The sequence below is a fragment of the Acanthopagrus latus genome, chromosome 9 (assembly GCF_904848185.1).
Source record: "Acanthopagrus latus isolate v.2019 chromosome 9, fAcaLat1.1, whole genome shotgun sequence".
Taxonomy (NCBI): domain Eukaryota; kingdom Metazoa; phylum Chordata; class Actinopteri; order Spariformes; family Sparidae; genus Acanthopagrus; species Acanthopagrus latus.
This window is the reverse complement of record NC_051047.1, coordinates 6,398,171-6,421,905: the sequence shown is the minus strand read 5'-3', so window position 1 is coordinate 6,421,905 and position 23,735 is coordinate 6,398,171. Positions and strand designations below refer to the sequence as shown.

The window sequence follows — 23,735 nt, the reverse complement described above, 5'->3', positions numbered from 1 at the left end:
TTCATCTTTTGAGGTGAGATTTTTCTGGAAGCCCTATTGGTCTTCCACGTCCTTGGTCTTGTTTTCGTTTTTTTTTTCCTTTCACTTTCTGTCCCTTGTCTGAAAAGAGACGAGCTGAAAAGAGCAAAGGAAGATCCCTCATACAATAGAGTCCCAGTGTTATCCAATCCTCAGTCTAAAATTTCCCCTCTCTGCCCGCCTGCACGCCACCCTGCTTTTCTTTTTTCAGCCGTGTGTTTTCACTGGCGGTTAAAACATCTCCGTCTTAATTAAGTGTGCCTCACCCTTCCCCGCGCTGAAAAAAGAGCTGCTCTCTTTTATTACGGCCCACTGTGAATGTGAAACCTCCTTCAGACCTCACTCCTTGCCATCACAGGGCCCTATATTTACCAGAGCCACGACCCGCCCCCCCTCAAAACCCCCTCATTACCCTTGCAGGCCTTTGAAGAGGTGATAAAAATGCCAGTGTAGAAAGTTCCAGTGGTTTGGATATCGCCCTGCCCTTGTGTCTGAAAATGGAGGGTGTATTTAGCATCCCTGGCTGCAACCTCGTAGTCATCGTTGCAGGGAGATGTCACTGACTCAAAAATCACCAGATTATACAGAAATACATCTCTCCGTGGCAGCGTCACACCCCGAAACATCGGCTTCCTGTGACTCGCTGTGACTTCCTGGGACTCGGTTTGTTCATCTGGCAGCAACTTCCTGTCTGGAGAGATGGCAGAGATGAAGCTGAGCACGACTACGAGTCTGCCTGTGTGGGGAAGCTGCAGAGGTGAACACGGTTCAGGCTTTAGCTTTAAATGACAGAGCAGCAGGAGGAGGAGGAGAGGAGCAATCATTTTCCTTGGCCCTGCTCTGAAAAGCTTGGCACAATTTTTGCACTCTTGGAAGCTCTCCTCCCTCTTTCTGTCTTCCTTCCGCTTGTACGTTCAGAGGATTTTGTTGATCTGCCAGCTCCTCCAGCGCACTAAACACTGCAGTAGCCTATGCACCATCTATCAAAGAGTAGAATCATCAATGGAGCCGCGGTTTGGTTTGGAACCTGGCCGAGCTGCTTCACTCAGTTAGATACATCTATATATGAGCCACTGCAGGGGAGTCTTCTTCTCTTCCTGTCTTTTCCTGTGTCTGACTTTGTGTCTCTTGTGTTGTATCCCTTCCATCTGATGGGGTTTTATGATCCCTGGGCCTGACAATATCATTAGATATCCACAACCTCTTGGTAGACAACGTTTGTCTTGAAGCTTTAATGTCTGAATTTACACAACTATGAATGTGAAGCAGGATCAGCAGAAAGATGTTACCCCTGTGTCTGCTGCACCTACACGCCACTGTTCTGTGTTCTGAATGTGGTGGGATCAGGGTTGGGAATATCAGGACAAGTTACCATTCAGTTCTCACTCAGGCTGCTATGATTTGTTCATAAAACATGAAACATTATTGAATTCTTCCTCAAAGTCTGACAACTTGCTTCTTCATTAACAGAGTGTATGCAATATATAATAATTTCCTTCCTTTATCACACATTGAACTTTGTTACAGCTCACCATCCAGTTTATTTAGCCAGAAGGAACACACAGCCCGTTCTTACAAAACTGTTAGACGCGATCATAATGTTGAAAACTGGGTTTTGAACTGAGGACTGCACAAAATCCTTCTGACATCTTGCACCAGACACCCGTTCTAATATCATCGACATGTGGTTCAATGGAGGCTTGTGTGACTTTAAGTAGAGGGAATGGTTAACAGTTTTGAGCTGAACAACATCATACACATTGTTTGTTGGCTCGGAAAGCATAATAAATCATTGTGGATGTATAATTCAGGAAACCCGGATGCTAATAAGATTTGCGTTATTTCCCTGGGTGTTGCTTCTCTGCAGAACTTCTCTTCGTGGAAAGTAGTTAAGAGCTCAACCCCGATACTCGCTGAAAACCAGCACCTGATGATTCAGAATAGGTGATACAGATTGAGAAATCAGTCCTTGTGACCTGTGACCCTTGTTTAAAACCACATCGGTGCCTCCTTGGAGTCACAGTTTGTTTCCATGGTGATGCAGTGCTGCAACCCCTGGAGGGCCTGATGCATTATTGGAATGAGCACTTTAGTTCCCAACACACACACACACACACGCACACACACACATTCAGACGTACTTCATCAAATGCCCTGCAGCTATTTCCATAGTGCTGAATGCAAAGGCAAAATTATACACTGCGACATGGAAAAAATGCACATGCACACATACATAGGCAGGGCTTTTTAAAATGACTTTACTTTATTGCTTCTAGATTTTTTTATTTATGCAAATTGGTAGAATCACATTATTCAAGGTGTCTGCCCAGTTGCAGTGAGCCTGCAGAGATTGAACTTTTTCAATAGCTTTCATGTCACTTACTGGTTAAACTGATTATAAGCCTGATTTCCACAAACTGAAAGAACCTGTGCAGCCTGCCGTGTCATTCCACTATGTTTCTCTGCATGCACGATAACGCCAAAATAAAGTGATTTCACCGACAACTTGAACAAAGTAGAAAAGAAGAAATAGTCAAATGCCCTCCCTAAAAAAACTGACATCCTCAAAATGCTTATCTTATCTAACCATAAAAAAAGATGTGAGCAGTTTGAGATGGTAAAATCAGCTTGATCACAATCATGATAAATCAGTTATCATCCGTCTGTATCTGAACAGGCTGTTGTAGCAGTGGCCATCTTGCATCAGTGGCCTGGTAAAGTAGGCCACCGGCCGCTTTCACACAGCGCAGACACACAGCTGATCTCAACAAGCACACGCGTGTCATCAAAACGAGCCGTGTCTGACATGGCCGACCGCACGCACATGCTGCACTTCCACTCGCGCTGTGTTCCCCTCCTCAGATGGAGCTGTTCAGCTGAGTGAGCCGGCTGACCCGGTGTGATGAGTGGCCGTCTGTGTTTGATACTCGGCGGTGCAGGCGCTCAGTCTGTAATTGATTTGTCTTGCAGATGGTTCCATTGTTTTAACCTGCTCGTACATGAATAACAGCACAGATCTGACTTTAAATAAATAAGGATCTTTTTTGGCTCAAAAGGATGTTTTGGCATTTTTAGGTTGATACTTGGTAGGAAATGAATGCGTGTGCTAGGATAGCATCCGGGTTTCCTTCTTTCTCTATTTTCCATCCATGTTTTCATGCTTTACCTAAATGTTATCTCCTATATGGCAGAACTCATAACCTCCTTGACAGATACATTTGCATGAAATCAACATTGTATAATGTGTGTTTTTTTTCTTTTAAAGCATTATCCCAAATGACACAGGATTTTATTACATAGTGTGCCAGTGATAGAAAAGATTATACACATGTTAAGAGAGACTTAGAGAGACTGTTCATATTTCACAACAAGGTCTGAATGGAATGATCAGGTCATTCGGAATGACACTGGATATGATAAAGTCTAATCATTTTTTAAACTTTAGAAACCCTCGAGACATATCATATCATTGGATAAACGGAGATTAATAGATTCAACAGATCTGGATTTTTTTTAATGAAAGAAAAAATATTTTAATTCATAATGGGCATCCAAATTGTACCTCACACAATGGGGCTCTTTACAATACAATATACATAAGTAGAGTAACTGTTCATGCCATGTTAGGAGCGGTTTCTGAAGACATCTGGCACATAATGCTTTACAGGTTTTGATAATAATGTTATTAGTAGACAAAGTGTCAGTACAGTAGTACAGTACAGTAGTACAGTACAGTAGTACAGTACAGTAGTACAGTACAGTAGTACAGTACAGTAGTATAGTAAAGGATTGCAGTATTAGCTGTAGTTGTAGCAACATACTTAGTTGCAGATCTAATCAGTAACTTGTGGTTTTGGAGTTGCTTCCCCACATTGACCTCGACACAGTTTGCAGATGACTTACTGTGGTTGGCAGGTCGTTTGTTCTCGCTTGAGTTTAATTTTTTTTTTTTTAAATCTCCTCCTAATTATGAGACTTTATCATAATACATTTTAATCCCTAAGAGGAAGAATATCTTGTCATTAAGAGCGATATCATTTTATCAATTTGGAATAAGTAAAGAATTGGTAAAGAATAAGCTTAACCATTAGCACACCCCACTCACCTCAGAGAACCTAAAAACACAGCCAACCCCGGCAAACAAGCTAATTAATTTAGCACTTTAACCTTGCACGTCCCTGCTCTAATTAAGCTCAGCATTGGTTCCTAGGTAGAATGTAAGCAGCTTCTGGCCCACGTGGATTAGTCAGCCCCGCTTCAACAATGCTCACACTCACTTATTTTCCTCTGGATTCACTGCTTATTTTCACTCATATCATTTGCATTTTGGTGTTTTTCAGAAATTAGGCTGATGAGGCCCACAGTGGGTAGAGGGTTTAATTCCCCAAACTACTGCTTGAGAAATTAATAGTTTAAGCTGCTGGTGCCTACACAAAGTCCCTGTGTTGGAGGGAGGATGTGCCGTTTGATATTCAGCCACTCGTGAATACAGAATCCTTGCAGATTTTTGTCAGTCATTTCTCATTCATGATGTGTCAGATTGTCATCTGTCTATAGCCACTTCATTTTTTCCCAAGGCCTGCAAGGCTTGAGTTGACAAAAGCTCAGAATCTGAGGGTTTGAACGTCCCTTTGATGAACTCCTGTTTATAAGGTGGAGGTAAACAGTCTCAGCCTCTCGTCTGATGTTGAGTCGGTGGGCGGAGGTTTTGTTAAGCCAGGCTGGAATTAAGATGGTGTATGTGGGAGTTGTGGGTCACTGGGGGACCTGCAGAGGACAGCAGGCCAACCAAGGGCTAACAAGTGATGCTCTGTAGACATTACCTATGTTAAGCTCTGAGTGTTCGGTCCATCTATTCTTCTCCATTGTTCCTCTAGATATTAACCAAGGAAAGTCACAGTGGTTATACAGCTTTGAAATGATACTTCAAGAGAAGAAAACATTAGGGCAGAAGATGACTTACAGACATTGTGCAAACCTAACCCATAACCAGAGTGACTCATAACACTTGTAAGGGAGAATGGACCACAGAGATGGAACATAATTAGAGATGTATTGGTGTTTCTGGAGCAACTGACCTCTACTCATTATGTCAGTCCAACACCAACAGTCTGAATGACACACGGAGCTAGTAGAAACAAAATACTGATTCATTAGACAGCTTTAAACCACAACCAGACATTAAAAAACAGCTTAAAACTAAAGATATTAAAGAAAAGCTTTTACTACCGTACATTTTGAGACAACAGGACTGGGTGCTACAGTGTGAACATATGGGTGCTGGACCCAAAGGTGATAACTAACAGATCTTTTAACATCCAAGCAACCCAAACATGACTTGGAGCCTACGGCCACGATTGCAACTCTGTGATGCTTAATCCAGCAGTACTAACGTCTCCATGCTAATAGGCTTACAATAACAATGCCAATGAGATAATGTTGTCTAACCCTGACACTAATTCTGTAGGTATTTGGTTATAAACCAAAGTATTGGGAAAATGAACATGTCAAGCTGAAACTGCAAGATGAAAAGTCCCAAATTCATTAGGATTCAGCCTCTAGAGGCTGTGAATGTCTGAACCATATTCCATATATTTCTTGGCCATTCATCCAACTGTTGTTTAGATATCTCAGTTTGGACCAAATTGGTGGAGCAACTGTTTTTCCAAACAACCTGTAAACCCCCAAGAAGTTTTCAGCGATATCTCCATTCACTCTCCTCTTTCTCCTGAATTGAATCGCCTCATGGATAGTTGCATTAGTGTCTTCCCTACAAAACATTGTTCTATCACTTTATCTAGCTTCATCCTAGGCCTCAGAGCCGGCCTCTCTAACAGGATTTGTTTAACAGTGAACTACTCCCTGATTCATATCTCTGCAACCCCCAGTCAGCCAAGATCAACACTAATGAGCCTTTGAGAGAGAATAATAAGCTTCCAGCAGTCGCTCGACTGTGTCTTCTCTGGACGAGGGAGGACAGCGCGTGGAGGCGGAGTCAGCGGCGAATCTCAGTAACAACAGGGGTAATGGCGTCCGACAGCAAACTAATTCCTCCGGTGTACCCAGCCGCTTCATCTGGGCTCTATCCAGAGGCTTCAGACCTGGAGATGGAGTAAGAAGCGGTGGCTCGATTTTCTCTCAGTCTCTTTCTGCAATTTTTAGACCATATGTAGAACCTTAACTTCTATTCAAGGTTGTTTTAATTAGGAAAACATTTTTTCCCCAGTGTGATCGCATGATGAATTTTGAAATTAAAACTCAGTTTCACACTGATATTCTGCAGGTTTATGCACCCATGCAGTAGTCCATGGCTCATTCCTGACAGTATCTGCAGGCTAAAGCCAATTTTTGTACTCCCTAACATTTTCCCTTTTATATTTGTATCCGTTTGTATCTTTTTTTGTCTTTGAGAGAGCCTCACTTTGACAGTCTAAGTCAAATATGACCCTGTGACCATTACTCTTTTGGTTGAACGTGGCTTGTATTTGTATAACAGATCAGATATAACCAAAGCGAGAACTTGTCCTCCAGTGTGGACAAAGTTCTGCACGTCTTCCTCTTCTACCAGCCAAGTCCTTCTCGTTTCTGAACTTTACACCTTTCTCTATGCCTTTGTCTCCACTGTTGTGTTGTGTTTTCTCTGCTGATCCCACCCGACTCAGAGGACTAATGGAGGAATTTCATGACAAAAGGAGCAGTGAGAGGACGTCTGCTCGTCTCCTGTGTCCGTGTCCTTGGACTTGATGCTCAGAGAGCATTGCAGCACCTCCTCTCGTCTTTGTCACTTTGGACCTGAGCTTGAGGCATGAAACATTACATTTTCAGAACTTCACATGATCCTGTGTTGATGAATTAATATGTCATCATTCAAATGTTTAGGCAGATTTGAAGTGATCTTCTTGTAACATAACAATTTCATTTGCAAGTCATTTCTGTTTTTGAGTTTTTTGTAAGGCAATGGCTGACCGAACAACTCCACAAGGCTTGGTATGACTTGGCATTCTCAAAGTGACCCTATCGGACAGCAGCTGTATCTTGTCTTTAGGCTGAGGGACTCAGCATTTACCCAGCTACTCTGAATGGCTTTTAAAAAGCCCTGATGTTGTGGTTTGTCGGCCTGGTTTTAAGCGATATCCATTTCACTGAGGGTCCGTCCACCCTGAGAGTCTAAAAATGGGGTGATAGCTCGTTACGTTATGGAAAGTTGCACCAGTGCCCGGAATGTAACCCCCTTACTACAACTACTAGATCTAATTACAACAGCTACGTAATGCTGCCCATCTCTTCTAACAACCTGTCCCTCCTCCCTGTCCCTGCTTTTAATAGACTCTCAAACCTCCCTCCCTTTTAGTCTTTGTTTTTCTTTTCTTTTGTTTCTGGACCTTTTTTCCTCCAGAGTTTTGGTTCGAATAGTTTAATACCATCTGCATGTCTATAGGAAACATATTTGTAAAAATCTGAATTTCTGTATTGCTCTTTCCTATCAGTGTAGCAAATAAGTGGACACTCCTGGTTTTTCAGCTGCACCACAGCAATCAATAGACATTTGTAATTGACCAGCGTCTCTCTACATCGCTGTCTGTCAGTCTCTCCCCAGAGTCAAGCTGTTTTCTTGGCCTACTTACACAGGGCTCCCTGTTTGAACACACTGAAGGCAGAGCAAAGCAGCAACAGAAACTGAGCTTTAGAGCTACATCTCTTCATGCCTCCCTAACGGTTTCAACTGAAAATGTGCCTTGAAACTAACCACTTTACTTCTTTCCCCTAAGGTCTTTGTGAAATTAGAAAAAGGAACATATTTACAGGCAGGGCATAGCCAGAAGAAACAGCTAGTGGTCAATCTGTCTGTGGTTATAGACGATATGTTGATTCAACTCTTTGGTCACTTTTAACGTCCTAGTTTGTCATGTGTAATATCTGCCCTCGTTAAAGCACTTTTATCCACTAAGGTGAAAAAATGTAGATACACTTTTAAATATAAGTTCGCCAGACACATCATGGCTCATCTGTCATAGCCTCAATGACAAACTTCCAAATCTTAAACAGTAGTTCCTCTCAAAGACATTTATACTCTACTTGCTGTCAGCGTGCTGTCACATTTGTTCTCTGTCTCTATACAAAAGCATTGTTGGTCTTCCTCAGGGATCACTGCTGAACATGACTCAACACTACAAGCTTTTTATCTTAACTCAGTGTTTTTTGTGTGTGTGTGTGCTGTCGGGAAGCAGCCCAAATTGTGTGTCTGATTCATCTGCGCGATGCCACGTCATACCGCGCAGTCTGCGAAGCAGCATCAGCAGCGAAAGAACACCTACAAGCTATAGAGTCAAATTTGAATCAAAGGTTTTGACTGAAAATGTAATAGGCATTGTTCATGTTGCAGTTAATTGACTCTGAACCCACCCCTTGTCCCTGAACCCACCACATGCACAATGAAGGCAAATCTGAGCCTGAGGGGAAATCACTGGGAGCAAACACTGATATTTGGATGAAATTTAAATCTTTATCTTCTCAAAAGGCAGTGTGAAGCCTCAGTAAGTCCTTAGATTTATAACAATAAAATGTTGTACACTTTGCAGACTGTCAGTAGTAAGACTGATGATTGGATTACAAATTATCAGCACATGGTTAGATTTTGATGGAATTTAGTTTTTCTTTAATAAAAACAGGTAGAGGGCATTTCTCTTCCAAAACAAACAGAGGGATGAAGGAATGAGAGGAAATATGAATCAAGACTACAGCTGAAAGTGTTTGATAACCACCAAACATTGTCTGGTTCCATCTTTTCTAATATCACAGTTCACTGCTTTTCTCTATTGAATCTTTGTGTTGGGACAGTTTGTCAGACATGAGTAAATTAAAGACTTTGGTCTCTGGGAAAATTTGGTAAAAAAAAAAAAATTGTCACCAGAATACCTAAAATATTGCCAGTTGCAGTCCCACAAATCCATCTATCATGCAATGTAAAGAATAATGAGCAGTGGTTATCATTAAAGCAGCACTACATCGATGTTTAGACTTATGCAAGAAATGCTTCTGGTCTAAATGACTGAATGACTGCTTTGAAGGTCTAACAGCCTTTTGTTTGTGCCAGCTGTTTTCATGATAGTGAAACAGTGTGATGACTTGAATTCCTTCACTGTGTTCTGTTTTTACAGTGGATTTCAGATGGCAGTGGAAACACTAGAACTGGTTGTAACTCTCCTCACTGCTGCTGCTGATGGTGTGTGACAGGATGTACAGAATTCAGCAGCAGCTGCTGTCTGCTCATTCATCTGGAACCTCCAGAAACATTTTAATTCCTCCTCTGGACCTCACCATTTTTTCATTTTTTTGTGTGTATGTGTGTGTGTGTGTGAGTCTTTATGTTCTGTATTCAGCTTGCAGCACTGTTCAGTGTGTGAGAAACACCCCAAGGTGGAAGCTCATCATTAGGAGGATGATTAGCAGCATTTTCATAACTACATGCATCACTGGTTCGATCAATGAAGACTTGTTAGCGAGATGCTTTTCATACTTGCTGAGCTGCAGAAATAGGAAGTGTGTTTTTGCCTGTGACTCTGTGTGTGTTTGTCTTTTGTGTGTCTGTGCATGTGATCTGTGTGTTTGTGAAAATGTGTGTGTGTACCAGAGCTTGCACCTGGCTCCTTGTCTATGCCCGAAAGCCCAGAGGGGTGCAATAAAGAACGCCTTGTCCCAAAAACCATGATGCGCGCACACACACACGCGCGCGCACACACACACACACACACACACACACACACACACACACACACACACACACACACACACACACACACACACACACAGAACTGAGCCAGGCGTATGTCCAGATTTAGGCTGAACTCAAACTATGCGTGTGTTGACAACAGATTATTATGTGAAAGTATATATTACCTTTTTAAGATGGCACATATATGCGTGAGAAACTCTTCTTCTGTGTGTGTGTGTGTGTGTGTGTGTGTGTGTGTGTGTTGCTCCAGGATGACTGCACTCCCCTGGCATTTCCTTAGGGGGAAGTTGCACAGCTCCCTTCTTTCCTCGTTTTAGTTCTATCTGGCTTCCATCTTCAACTAACACACACACACATACACACACACACACACGCACACTGTCCCCGCATACTCGTCCTCCTCCTCTGTGAGCCCTCAGCCTCCTTCCTCTCCTTCGTCCTCCTGCTCATCTTCACTCACTCCACTTTCCGTCTCGCTCCAGTCTTCCCATGTTTTCTGGAAGCCGCCTGTAAAACTACGGAAAACAGATTCCCAGGGTCTGAAAGGAGAAGACCAGCACCAAAATATTTTTGAAATGGTCATTAGAGATGTCTCTGGACAATATTTTTGTTGAATTTGAGTGAACAGTTCACCCAAAAATGAAAATCCACTCATTATTTCCTCATCCTCATGCTGATGGAAACAGTGTTGCAGCAGTCCCACCAGAGAGAAAACATGAAATGGCTCCTTGCAGCTCGTCTATTGTCATCCAAGTCTCTGGAAGTCCTGACATGTGGATTTGAACAGATGTTATTTTCACCCTTTTTCAGGCTAAAAGTAAAGCGGTAGTGTGCATCCTGTCTGAAGTGGGTGCTGGAGCTCAACCTTTTGTTGAGGATGTAAATAACATATTCTCAAATTAATATTGGATTTTGAGGCTTCTGGGATCTTGACGAGCTGTATGGAGCCATTTTATGTTTACATATGTTAAAACAAGTCCCCGGCTACTTCAGTTGTTTAGGAGAATGCTGCAGTGCTGTTTGCCCTGAAGCTACAGACATAGTGGACTGCAAAACTTCACCTTTGGTGAGAATTTTGACTTTTGAGAATTTTCATTGGGTGTTCTTCTAATGATCCCCTGTGACCACATTGCTGTCACAAGAATGAGATGGCAGAGCAGCAAAGTGAGAATATGAGCATGTGAATACAAAATCTACTAGTGTTTATTTGTTGCATGTTATTGCCCCTCTCCTCACCAAATGTCCCACAAGCATTAAATGCCTGAAATACGTTCTTACTCATTACCTCAGACATTCTAATTCATTTGGGGTCATGCATCTGGTCACCTGATGAATGAAAAGTCAAACACCACTCTTTAGCTGCTAAAGGCTCTGTGGTGTTCACCAGCAAGTCACTTTGTCTGTGTGCTGCTGGCTTGAAAGTGTACAGTGAGTCTGCAAAGCTCTCTTTTTTTTTTTTTTTTTTTGCTGAAAACAGCTGCAGCTCACCCTCCAACTGGCAAAAACAAACCTATGGGAACGAGCAGTGTGAGTGCACCGAAAGAGTAAAGTTGTGAAACATGTTGGACGTAAAAACATGAACTGATCCTTAAGCTCTGTAAGGTTGAAAATTCAAGTGATAATCATCCCAAGGTTAGAACCAGCGACCACCTTTCACATTGCCATGTGATACACTGTTATTAAAAAAAGATATATTTTACAAGCACAAAACACATTCCGATGTATTACAACTTAATCCAGTGTATTAACTTCTCCTTTGTGGACTTGAATGTGACTATTTAAGCACAAAATCAAATCCGAACTGGAAAAACACTTCACAACAAACCCGTCTCTGATCTCTTCAGCACGTAGCAGGGAAACTGACCACAGATCTTTATCTGGCCTCAGCTTTGGCCTCGTCAATTTAATGGGAAACCCAGACATCTTCCCCTCCCTGCACTCCCTTAGAGTCGCAGCTATAGGTCAAAGGTCGCACCAGTTGAGGGATCATAGTGGGGTGTACCTCATGAACTCTGGGGTCAGGTCCCAGTTGTCTGAGGAAGGGACCTCATTAAATCTGTTGTCTGCTGCCTTGATGGCCTCTGATTGGAGCAGAGGAGTTCTCTGAGTAGAGAAAGCTTTAAAGGGCAGGACGTGACTTTCTAAATGTGTGCCGTGGGGCTCGTTTACGTGTGATGATTGCTGTTTAATTATCTGCTTTTACTATTTCAAATATCTGCAAAGGTACTTTGGTACGAGCATTCTGTGAACCTGCGAACCTGTCAGCACATAAACAAATGGCTCAGAATATCCCAAGGGCAGCAGGTTATGAGGTCAAAGATATAGGAAGTAGTATTTTATGTAGACCCTTTTAAATTTCACATAGTCATGACCCACTGTTCATATGAAACTACGGGGTGGACAAATTCCACTTATTCTCAGCACAGTTTTCTCTGTTTCAAGTTTGCCAGCATCACAACACAAGACAAATAAATTTGCTAGTATCAATAAAACAACACTTCAATCTTGAAATATTTTTTGATTACTTGATTTGTATCAGAAACAGGTGTTTTTTTATGGAAACTACCCAACCAAAAGTGCTGATTGGAAATGTGGTCAGTTCCACTATGGTTATTGTGTTGCAGTATTTATAGGATCGTAATTATCAAGAAATGCACCTTTAATGGTCTGCTAGACTAGTTAACTTTTATGGCGCAGTTTGGTCATCCCAGCCAAATAAAAGTCAGCAGTCAGCAGTTAATAATTAGTGTGAGTATAAAAGAACCGGTGACATCACTGGTGCTGGTGATGTGTGGGGTGGACAGGCCGGCCATTGTTGGCAAACATTGTCTGATTAAAGTGACTGCTGGCTGCCGGGGGAGGAATCGGGTGAGTCAGTGATGCCCTGAAACCAAAGCAGAGTCTCGGAAGGAAAGCGCTCCCAGACTGAATCAATTCATCAGCATCTACACATGTGACCTGTTCGGGCCCAGACCTCCTCGTCAGTCTGCTGACTGAGTATATTTCACCTTCTCACTTTCATCTAGCTCTGATAGGATGAGATACAGCTTAAGCTCACTCTACAGGATTTCTGCCCTGATTTCCCAGTCACAGATGTTTTTTTTTTTGTGATTGCAGACAAAAGCCCAAAACGGCAAAGATCACAATGTACGAACTGTTTAATGACAAGATTGAGGAACTCATCGACTCATTGCCAGCTCCTGCTGGTCATCTTGCAGGGGAGTCGCTGCTGGGGTGCCAGCAATCAACAGGCGATGAGAGCAGACCCTCCTGTCCTCTCTGCCTCTCTCCTCTGCTCTCATCTGCAGCAGCTCTCAGACCCCAGCACAAGAATTGTTTAATATAGGATATAATAAATTTGATGTAGTATCGAGATGTATACACACATGCTGTTGTATCCATGTTGTCCTTGCTGAACGACAGTATGAACGGGCTGATTCACGTTTTCAGTGCCAAGATGATCCTTGCTGTCCGTGCATCCTGATCCGTCCTCTCACTCAGATTTTTTGTTTTCCCTCTTTGTTTTTTGGCTGCACATCCATGTACAAACGACCTGGACTGTTTGGATCCCTCCTGTCTCACGTCTCATGTGGCGCATCTTGTAACCTGTGACGCCCTGTTGCTGATCACTCGCGTGGTGTGAAAACCATAGCGAGTTCAACACTTCGGATTACACGACAGAGAGCTGTGTAGTGTGAACAGCACAGCGATCTGACGACTTTGAAAGTGGTGCAGTGTGGCCATTGCATGAAAAACACTTTTTGATCTACAAAAACGTAACTGTCAAGGATTTAAAATATATACATATACTAAAGACATAACGCAAAGAGCTTTTGTGACGGGATGTTTTAACAGACCTTATGTCAGATGTATTTCTGCCTGACTTACTTGGCGACCTTACAATCTTTGATGTCATGACCACAATTTCAAACATCGGCCCTGTCGTTTAAAGGTGCCTGTCTGCTAAGTATGAACTGCTGACACTGAAATACTTTCATCAGTCGAGTTTTATTGGAGATCTTTGGTCTCCCATGATGAAATCCATTCTGTTTCCAGACAGACGATGATACAGTTCTTGTTGAATCAGCCAACCTTTCTAGATTGGATTTGGATTTAAAGGTGGTGTAGTATGTCTTTGCAAGATGAAGGCTATAAAGTAGTTCAGCTTTAATAACTGTGTCCAGCCTTCAAGACTCTGTGTGAGCTTAAACCAAGGGTGTATTGTTATCTGTGACATGGAGTAAACCAAAGCTTCTCCCACAGATACTAACCTGCCTCGAGGGCCTCTGTTGAGACCATGTGAGCCTAAAGCTCGGCAGTGAAATCAACTCGGATGGCCTCTCACCTCCCTGGCCCTCTGGGCTTTCCCATTATGAAGGGAGACTGCGGTCCAAACATCGCACACAGAGGCCTGGCCAGCACGGAGGAGATGGATCATGGTGGAGTCATGAGAGAGTCAGATGACAGAAGGATTATATCATGTTTGAATGGAGCGTGGAGTCAGCTGGGGGTGTTAACAGAGAGCTTCAGCAACAGCATCATTTACATTCAGGGTTATTAGAGGTCCAGGGAAGAAGTGGAATGAAAGATTTATCCATGTGTGACATGACGCACTCCCTCGACTTACGTGACCACCAGGATGGTAAAGACTGGTTTACATTTGGACACTGAACATCCCCACGTCCCCACTTCTCAGAACTGACTTAATTAGCAACAGACATCATGAATGATAAGGATGTTGAGCCGAAGATGGAAAAAAAGAAAAGACTGTAAAAAATAACCTTGAACTTTTTTTAAAAGGTACATAAAGCTGAAGGGACTGAGTAGTTTCTCCTCTTCTGACCCACTGATGGACCGTCTGTCTGACTCTGTCTTTTATGTGTCCAGAATGGCCAGGTGTGTGTGAGTGTGTGTCTGTGTCTCGTTTCTGAACAAAGAAGCCAGAGAGGGAGATGATGTCATCCTTTAACCGTTGTGAGCTTGTCTGTGTGTGTCGGCGGGTAGGGGGGGGGGGTTCTCTAATTATTACAGTCTGCTTTCTGAGGTCACCTCTCTCACACACAAAGCAGGGAGATGCACACACACGGACAAAGAATCTTTCATCATTTAAACAGCGTCTTGTTGGTTATTTGCTTTGGAAAAAGTGCTTCACGAGGATAAATGGACAATACTTCTGAATGTGATATGGAAATGTGACGTGTTTGTCTTTTTGAGCGTCAATTGCTTGTCAAGTGCTTAGCTCCGTAGTGTTTGTAGTGTGTGAGCCTGGGTACTCAAGAGTCTGTGTATGTGTGTGTGCATGTACATTAGCACAACAGGCTAGACAAATGATGTACATCATGAGTTCACTGCACACTGGAGAAAATTCCACCGAGTGTGTGATTAAACATAAACCCCGTCTCACTTCTCAACACAGCTGCAAAGTCAGCTGAAGCATGTTGTTACCCTACCTCACGCACACACACACACACACACACACACACACACGCACACACATCCAGTTCAGAGATCAGGGTACACAAGTATTGTGTGGTGAGAATATTCAGTGATGCTGGTAAGGTTGGGTGCTTGTTTTGTGCATCAGTACGTCAGAAATACCCTCTGCGTGAGTGCGTCGTGAGTTAGAAAGTAGAAAGTGATGACTCAGCGCTGCTACAGTAAGATGGATGCTGGAGTTTAATGGCTCCTGTGTTGGTCTGCTGTGGCTGAGGAGCAGAGATACCACATCCACACTTGTCCACTACATTTCCATTAGCACTCCACAGTTCAAGAATGACAAATGGACTTTTGAGGCCTTTGACTAGCTGTGTGTTTCGGTTTCATTTTGGATTTGGTCCAAGTTAGTAACCTACGCAGATTTGTTAACCTTTCATTGCTGCGGCAAGAGACTAAAACGTTCAGGTAGTCAGCAGCTGAATAGAATATATTTTTTCATTTTTTGGTGCTTGAGAAATGGTTGGCTTGCTGAAAAAAGCTGCCAGTTAATGAAAATGAGGTGTCTGAGAGTGCTTAATGTGTTTGAAATCAAAACAATGAGCTATAAGAGGTTGAAATATAAGGACTGACTTATTATCAGACTCAGTATGTAGCATTTTTCTGATTATCAGTATCTGTGGGTATTTGTCTGACTGATGACAAAAATGGGCTAATTTTGAAAGATGCTACTGATGCAGCAACCTCTCACTGTCTGTAGTTATCACTCTGCAGTCTCACTCAATGTCCCACCCCCCCAAAACACTTTCGAATTGGTTCTAGTATAATTCAGTGATGATCAGTGCCAGCTACCTCTTTATACAATATAGTCCTTTCATTATTAATGTAGAAACTACTCATTGGTGGCAGTTTGAGTTTTTCATTCTTAAATATTAAACGAGAAGAGCTTTTGTGTCTTTAAGTAGTCAGAAAGCTGAACTGCAGTAAATTCAACAAAGGACTTAATGACTTTCCCATGGAGGCCCTGTGTTAATGTCCCGAGCTATTTTCAGTCCCGTCTGCGCACTGAAACTGCTCTGTTTATCTTTCCCGTCCTCTCCCCTCTGCTCCAGTTTGTCCTCTCCCTCAGCTGTCACTCCTCCCTTTGTCTTTCAGAGCTGATTTGGTTTGACATAACCTCAGCCCACCTGCTCTTTGTTTTGTAGTTGCTCACTCCCCTTGCACACTACTGCCAGCTTTGGATTTCAGAAATATGAAAACGTGTCCTCTCCCACCATCTTTACCACTTCGTTTCTTGTTTCATTGTTTTCTTGTTTCACTCTCTCTGGATTTTGTTTTTCCTCCTCCACCTCTCCATAGTTCCCTCAGTCAGGCACTTCCTTGTCATCTTCGCAGTTTACTCTCTGAATCAGCCCTGACCTCATCTCCAACCACGCTCTCTCTCTCTCTCTCACACACACACACACACACACACACACACACACACACACACACACACACACACACACACACACACACACACACACACACACACACACATTCCCTTTGGCTTAAACAAAATGGGTTAATCCCTCATCACTCAAACTGTGGAGTGCACCAACTCATTCAGGAGCGGGGGGCCAGTGGCTCAGGTGTCGCAGTCCCATTTCACACAAAAGAAACCTGATCATGTGGCAGTTCAGACACACATGCACTGACACAGGCAACCAGCATGATGCAGACATAAAGGCCTGCACAGACCTACACTCACACCAAACTCAAGCTTTGTGCGTCTGTTGGTTTTCCATCTGTGAAAACATTTGAGCTCTGGTTGTCAACTCAGAGAGGTAACTGAACCCTTCTGCTCAGGTCCTGGACTGATATAAAAAAAGGCTTCAACAGCTCTCTGTGCATTGTTGCAGCGTTCAAAAGATGTACTGTAGCTGGCTAGTTTGTTTAAGCTGCTCTATCTGACTGATGTTGACTAAAGCCTGAGAGTGGACTGTAACAACTGTGGGTCTGTTGGCTTCTCGCTGACTCTCAGCACAAAGCATCTACTGTCAGTGCTGTAGAGGATGGTGTTCTGATTTTGCAATCTTGGTCTCACTTTGATTTCTGCTAATGGGGCATTTTACTAGTCTGACTTTGCCAATACTTGTTGTTATTTTCTGTCTTTTATAAAACATTTTCCTCAATTGCGCACAATGTTGTCATTCATAGCTGTGCTTTGGTGGAGATGTATTTTATTGGCAGGACATTTTCAAAATCTATTTTGTGGCACAGTGCTAAGGAGCTAATGCTAATATGCCTGTAGCCTTATTTTCAAATCTTCCCTTCATTTGTAGGTATGATATTTTTGAGCGTGGGTTTAAACAGGAAAAGATACTTTAAGGCCTACAACTATAAATTACTATATAGCAAAATGGTGGTTTATTCCTGATAGACTGAACTGATGTTAGCTTGTAGCTCGTAGATATTGCCAAGGTTAATGAATACTTTGTGGCACTGTTCTTAACTTTGTTTAAGTTGTTATTGTCTCAAAGCTCATGAATGGAATTGTTATACCAAACAAAATGGCTACACACAAGTTAGCCTGCTTAACACATATCCCCTGTTAGCATTTAGCTTCTTTCTAGCTAATTTAAGACTAACTTTTACCTCCTTCCACATGTACATTTTTTTGACTATTTACAGTCCCACATTCATGCCAAGACAAAGTTAGCCTGCCACGCACATTCAGTCTTGTTTATTCAGAAATGAATAAAGAATGAAACATTTCTTTGTTATGCATACAATATTGAACAGCTGCAGGCTGTATTTATGCACATGTAGCCTACTGAACCCTTGTCTCAGTTCACTTACTATACACGCATTTGTTTTCTATAGCTTTTGGGAAACAAATTGTCATTAACTTGAATCTCAAATTTTCAGTGTGCCTGAAAAAGAGGCGTTAAATTTTAACTCCTTGCCCTAGTCCCGGTGACAGCTTTATCTTTAAAGGAATGCTGAACCTTTGCCTGTATTTCCCCACGCTCGAGGCAAATGACTTGTTATGTATGTGCTTTCTGTTGTCATGATCAACCGAGTCACCTTGTGTGTTTGCTTGCATTATGAAACTGCAGTCTTTTTGTTCCTAACAACAAATCGTGCTGTGAATTGGTGACATTTTGGCCTCTTTCCCCAACACCAAAAAATACCATTGTCATTGACCGTGGATGTAATTCTCCTATGATTGAGTCATTCATAGTTAAACAGGAGTCACATAGACTGATGAATGATGTCGTGCACGCTGCGTCGGGACAACATTCAACCTTCCCTCATCTTTCCTCTCTTCTGCTTTTCTCTCCAGGGTCGACATGTCAAGACGGGCCAACTGGCGGCCATCAAAGTCATGGACGTCACCGAGGTCAGTAAACGCCACGCAATGCATTTGTTGTCATAAGTCAGGTTAACATTCAAATTTAGAGCAGATGTTTAAGCAACAACATGGAACTTGCTGTAGAAAGTAAGCTGATTGTTAAGTGTTGTCCCCAGGCCGTCAAATTCTGACGCCAACCCGAAGTCAGTATTTGACGACCTGTGGATGAGACTCAACAATCAGCTATCTTTCTGCAGGAACTAGATTGAAATAAACAGCCAGTGATGCTGATTGTCCAGTTGGATGCCATTATAGATGAGAATGCATTTAAATGACTGAAGAACAGCAGTCAAACTTTAAGTGGTGGAAAACAACGTGGTACAGTCTCCTCATCGCTCCACACAGATCCGAGGTTTTCGTCATATTTTCACTCTCTTCAGTGGAGCAGAAGCATCAGTGGATGTTCAAGTCAAATACTTAATTTACGTCATGATTTATTAAGTTCGTTTCCATTGCACTACACTTGGTTTCTATAAATACACTGACTTTTCCTCCAAAGCATAATGTTTCTTTTAACATGCAAAAATGTAAAATGCGCGCAGGAACAGCTGGATGGAAAACCGCTGATTGTTGTCAGCTGTGTCTCATTTCTAACTGCATGACGGCTTCACTGCTGCTGCACTTTATCAGAATCGATTAATTCTCTAGCAAAACGGTTCTCGTGTTGACCCAGTTTTTGGAGAGAACTTACGGGTTGGTTTTACGCAGCTTCATTGAAACATTTCCCCTTTGAAGAGCGAAATTAATACACTAATATCACTAACAGATGTATTAAAAATGCATCCTGAATATAGTTTCATGCATCTGTCGGCCTGCATCAGTATTCATTCTTTCAACATTCAGTACAGGATCAACAGTTAACACCAAAACAAAGCGTCTCTCTGACTCCCCCTCCCATTCTGCACCTACATGTCAACATTTCCTCTCCAGAAATAGTCTTCATTTTTAGGCTTCTAATCACGCGGCTCTTGACCCAAAGCATTCTCTTCATTAGATAAAGCTGAGTTTGTGTTCGAAGCTCAACAGATTTTCAATTTCCTGAGGGCGGTTTGGCCAATAGTCTTAAATACTGAGGATTGCTGTGTGTGTCTGAGTGCATGTATGCAGCAGCGTGTTTTGGAGCCCATGGGTGCACACTTGCCAGGCTCCATAAAGCTGAGTAAGGACCCAGAGGGCTGTTTCTGCCTGAGTAATTGGAGCCTGTGTTTCTCTGTTTGCATACTTGGAGAATTATCCTGGTAGTCTTATAAAACTTCCTCTCACTACGTCACTGGCGGCGGTAGTGAGTGCGTTTTTCCTGCCTTTGCCGTTACTCATCGTCAAACAAATATCTAAATGAGACAAAGGGAAAATATTCAGAAACACATGTTTGAGGTCACTTGACCATTTCCTGCCCAGATGCCTTAAAGAGGAATGAGTGTGTCATCAAGGCTGTCACTTTAAATCCTTTAATCTAGGTCAAGCATTCTGTTGAAGAGGGTTGTACTGTCTGTCATTTAGGACCCTGCTGTACTTTAGCTGCATCTCTGAAACCCCTAATACTTCACCTGCAGTCCCTATTTTAGGAAGAGGTATGCTGGGGCCCCATTCACACTTGATCATTCCAAGTGTTTAACGTCTGGACAAAGCCAAGATGGACACCTAGCTACATGTATGTGTCTCTGTTAGCCAGATTACAGATCTGATGCTGGGTTTTCCACATGCAAATCCTCCAGTCCAGCAGGAGGTGCTGATGTACCTGAGGAAGTTTTATTGTCTTCAAAGGAATAGTTGTAAATATTGACAATAAGATTATAATAGAATTTACTTGTATATTACTACAGCAGTCCCCCCCCCAAATCCAAAAGTGTTGTGTTGCTGTGTAAAAAGGCCAATAAAATCAGAGTGCAATTGTTTCCAAACAAACAGTTTAACAAAGTGTTCCAAACAGGTGTTTTGGAGTGTTCAGAGTACAGAGTAGGAGTACAGTTACATTACTAAAATATCACTCATATATATATATATATATATCAAGTAGAACTACCATTGTTAGAATGATACTTAAATGTATTAACATATAAAGTTTAGAGAAGCAAGCTTGTGACCAAATTGATATCGAGGTATTCCAAAAGTAATATAAAGTAATCCAGTTGCATTCCTTTGATATTGTAATAATTACTGATTAGAAGCATGAAATTTGCACTTTTTTTCTAAATGCAGTGACAGTACTACAGCAGAGTGGGATGCTGCAGTCTTGAAGCTTAACCCACCAGAAGAAAACCACCCAAGTGTTTTTTTCTACTGAGACTAATGGAGCCACTTCTAAAAACAACCAATAAAAAATAAACAATAAAAGAGGATTCATCGCACATTTTGACAGCATATTTTGACAGCATATTTTGAACTTTGATTCTTCCCCAGGCAGCATTTTTTATTTAGACAATTGGATATTTGCCGCCTCTGCAGTCTTCTGCCCTTTTTCACACCCCTCTTGGTTTTCCTGTGGCTACAGTGTGACACACCCCAAAAGGAAAGAATGACCTCAGCAGTTTGAGTCTGTCAGGGACATCAATCCATTATAAACCTTTAATACTTGGTACCTTTGGTAGAGGAATGGACGGATAAAGACAGTTTGGCCTGTCGAAAAGCCCAGAGTGACTATTCTCGATATTAGGGGTCGACCAATTTGGCTTTTTCAGGGCCAGTACCAATTATTAGAAATCAGTGAGACTGAAAATTTGGGACAGATAATTTGAAAATGCTAAAAATTGGCCCTTATAATTGGCCAGGGCCGGTAGTCAATCATTATTATTAAAAACCTTAGGCATTTGAACCATTTATGTTGAATTTGGATTTCAGTGAGGCTTGTCTAAATACTTGTTTAACCCCCAGTAACACAACTGGTCGCCCATTGGAAGCAGAGGATACAAGCTGTGAATGAAAAATTGACCTTAAATCAATCAATCCTATAATCATCCTCTTTTTTTAGGTTAATATAACAGACTTGAAAGCAATCTGTTGCTTATTTTCACATTCAGCAGCCATGTTTCGAGACTCCACTATCTGAAGTTCTGCAGGAAATATTTAGCTTTTACTCTCTGCAAGGTTCATACATTCCCGATGTCTGTTGTTTGGTGCTGGCAGGTAGAGATAGCTGAAAATGCAGCCTTGAGAAGAGAGGGAGTGAACCAAAAGAGTAAAGTGGCGGAAGGTATTAAACCAGAACAATGAGCTGTAACCGTGAAAAGCTCCAAGGAAGCAGCAGCAGCTGGTGACAACTGTTAGTGTTGTTTTTATTAGGAGATACAAGAAGTCATGTGATCCATAACAACAACAACAACAGTTTAAAATATGGATTACAGCCATTTTCACACACGTCATTTTTTGCTGCTAGTTGTTGTGGGTCTGTCAATCAAAGCAAAATATGTAAGCAGCGTGGGATCCTGGGAGTTGTTGTTGTTTTCATTAATAAACAATCACCTCTGCTGATGATAATCTGTCTGATATGACTCAGGCACAAATGATTTTTCAGACATGGTAATGTTTTAACGTTTTATTCATGTTAACTTTAGTCACAATTACACAATAACAACACATTAGAACCAAGGTTTGGTTGTTTCGTTCTGACTTTATAATGCAGAAATGATATTACACCTTTAAAAAGGCTTTCCCACCTTCACTGAATATCCTACAGAAAAGTCGAGCTCAGTCTTAAAGACACACAGTAGTCGTAGTTATTGCTGTACCCTCTGTGATGATTAATTAGTGTGCTTGAGCTGCCAGCGTGGCAGGTAACCAGACTCAGTTTTGAAGTTGCCTTAAGAAATCCTGTCCACGGTAAAATATTGAAAAAGGCGGTCTGAGTTTACTGTGTCCCGCAGGCACCGATCTCCATTTCCAACTGTGGAGAGTGAAGAGAGGACATGAAGCAGGATCAGGGGCGTGTGATGGGAATATGTTTATGTATTCATACGAGCTGAATGACTGAAGAGAAATACACATGTGGGGGATATTCAGGACAGGCGTTTCATTTTTTTTTTTTTTTTTTAGCTCTCTGAAATGTTTACAGTGGTCCTTTTCCACACGGTTCCGCCGTTTTCTAAAGTAAACACTCTGAGTTTGTCTGGACACTTGCCAGGAACGACAGTTGAGTGGAGGAAGTTGTTTGCATTGGAAAGCTTGAGATTTTCACGTGCACACTGACCCCATCTAACATCTATCTGTGTGTGTGTGTGTGTGTGTGTGTGTGTGTGTGTGTGTGTGTGTGTGTGTGTGTGTGTGTGTGTGTGTGTGTGTGTGTGTGTGTGTGTGTGTGTGTGTGTGTGTGAGAGATGTTGGGGAACCACGGGAGCCTTCATACATTCACGTGTTTCAGATGCAAAACAACACAGTTATATGTCTCCTTTCCTCTGTGTGTGTGTGTGTGTGTGTGTGTGTGTGTGTGTGTGTGTGTGTGTGTGTGTGTCCACTCTGCTCCCTGTGCACATCTCGGCATATGCGCTCTGACCCACATACCACTTCCTGTTCCATATACGGAGTGGGAGAGAGAGGCTGAGGAGGGAGGAAGACGGACACTTAGAAGAAGAGAGAGAGGATGGGGAGTGAAATAATGCATTTTACCACCGCTGTTTTCGCATCTCTAAATATGGATATAGCCACCTCATGATATCATTAATTCAGTAGTTTGTTAACACAAGAATTCCTTCATAGTAGAGTTCTGATTTTTCTGACCGCCAGCTTCATTGTTGTTAGAATTAGTTTTACTGGTAAGTACGATTAGTGCAGTGTTACGCTAATATGTGCTTGAATCCACCAATCAGATATTTTGCTGGGCAGGCAGCATGATGCTTTTGTTTTTGCCTCTCTGACCTACAGTTAGCTTTTAACCTCAGCCTGTCTTTCAAACCGACTGAATGATGTTCAAGTGCTGCTTGAACAGAGGCAGATGGGAAGACAAAAAACGTAAATGTGCGTCACAACACCTCACCTGAAAAAGAGTAATTGCCGCGTTCATCCGGTTGTTGTGTTTCCATCGCAGCCGATCAGAGCTTGAGCCGATAAACGTGCATGACTACTGCAGAGTCATTTGACGCAAGAGCCGATTGGACCCATTCCTAACTCTGGCCAAGTGACTGATGTGCCTGCACCTAACTAGAGAGCAAGCACAGGTACAAT

At 42.2% G+C, this 23,735-nt stretch overlaps 1 protein-coding gene across 7 annotated transcripts in view; it reads left to right on the top strand.

Annotated features, from left to right (window-relative positions):
* LOC119025450 (mitogen-activated protein kinase kinase kinase kinase 4-like) overlaps positions 1-23,735 on the top strand; it is a 99,798-nt gene that overhangs the window by 27,105 nt on the left and 48,958 nt on the right. For all 7 annotated transcript variants that reach the window (XM_037109009.1, XM_037109006.1, XM_037109010.1 and 4 more), the window contains exon 3: positions 18,513-18,569. In XM_037109009.1, coding sequence (XP_036964904.1) covers positions 18,513-18,569 — 57 coding nt within the window. The remainder of the gene's footprint in view (positions 1-18,512; positions 18,570-23,735) is intronic.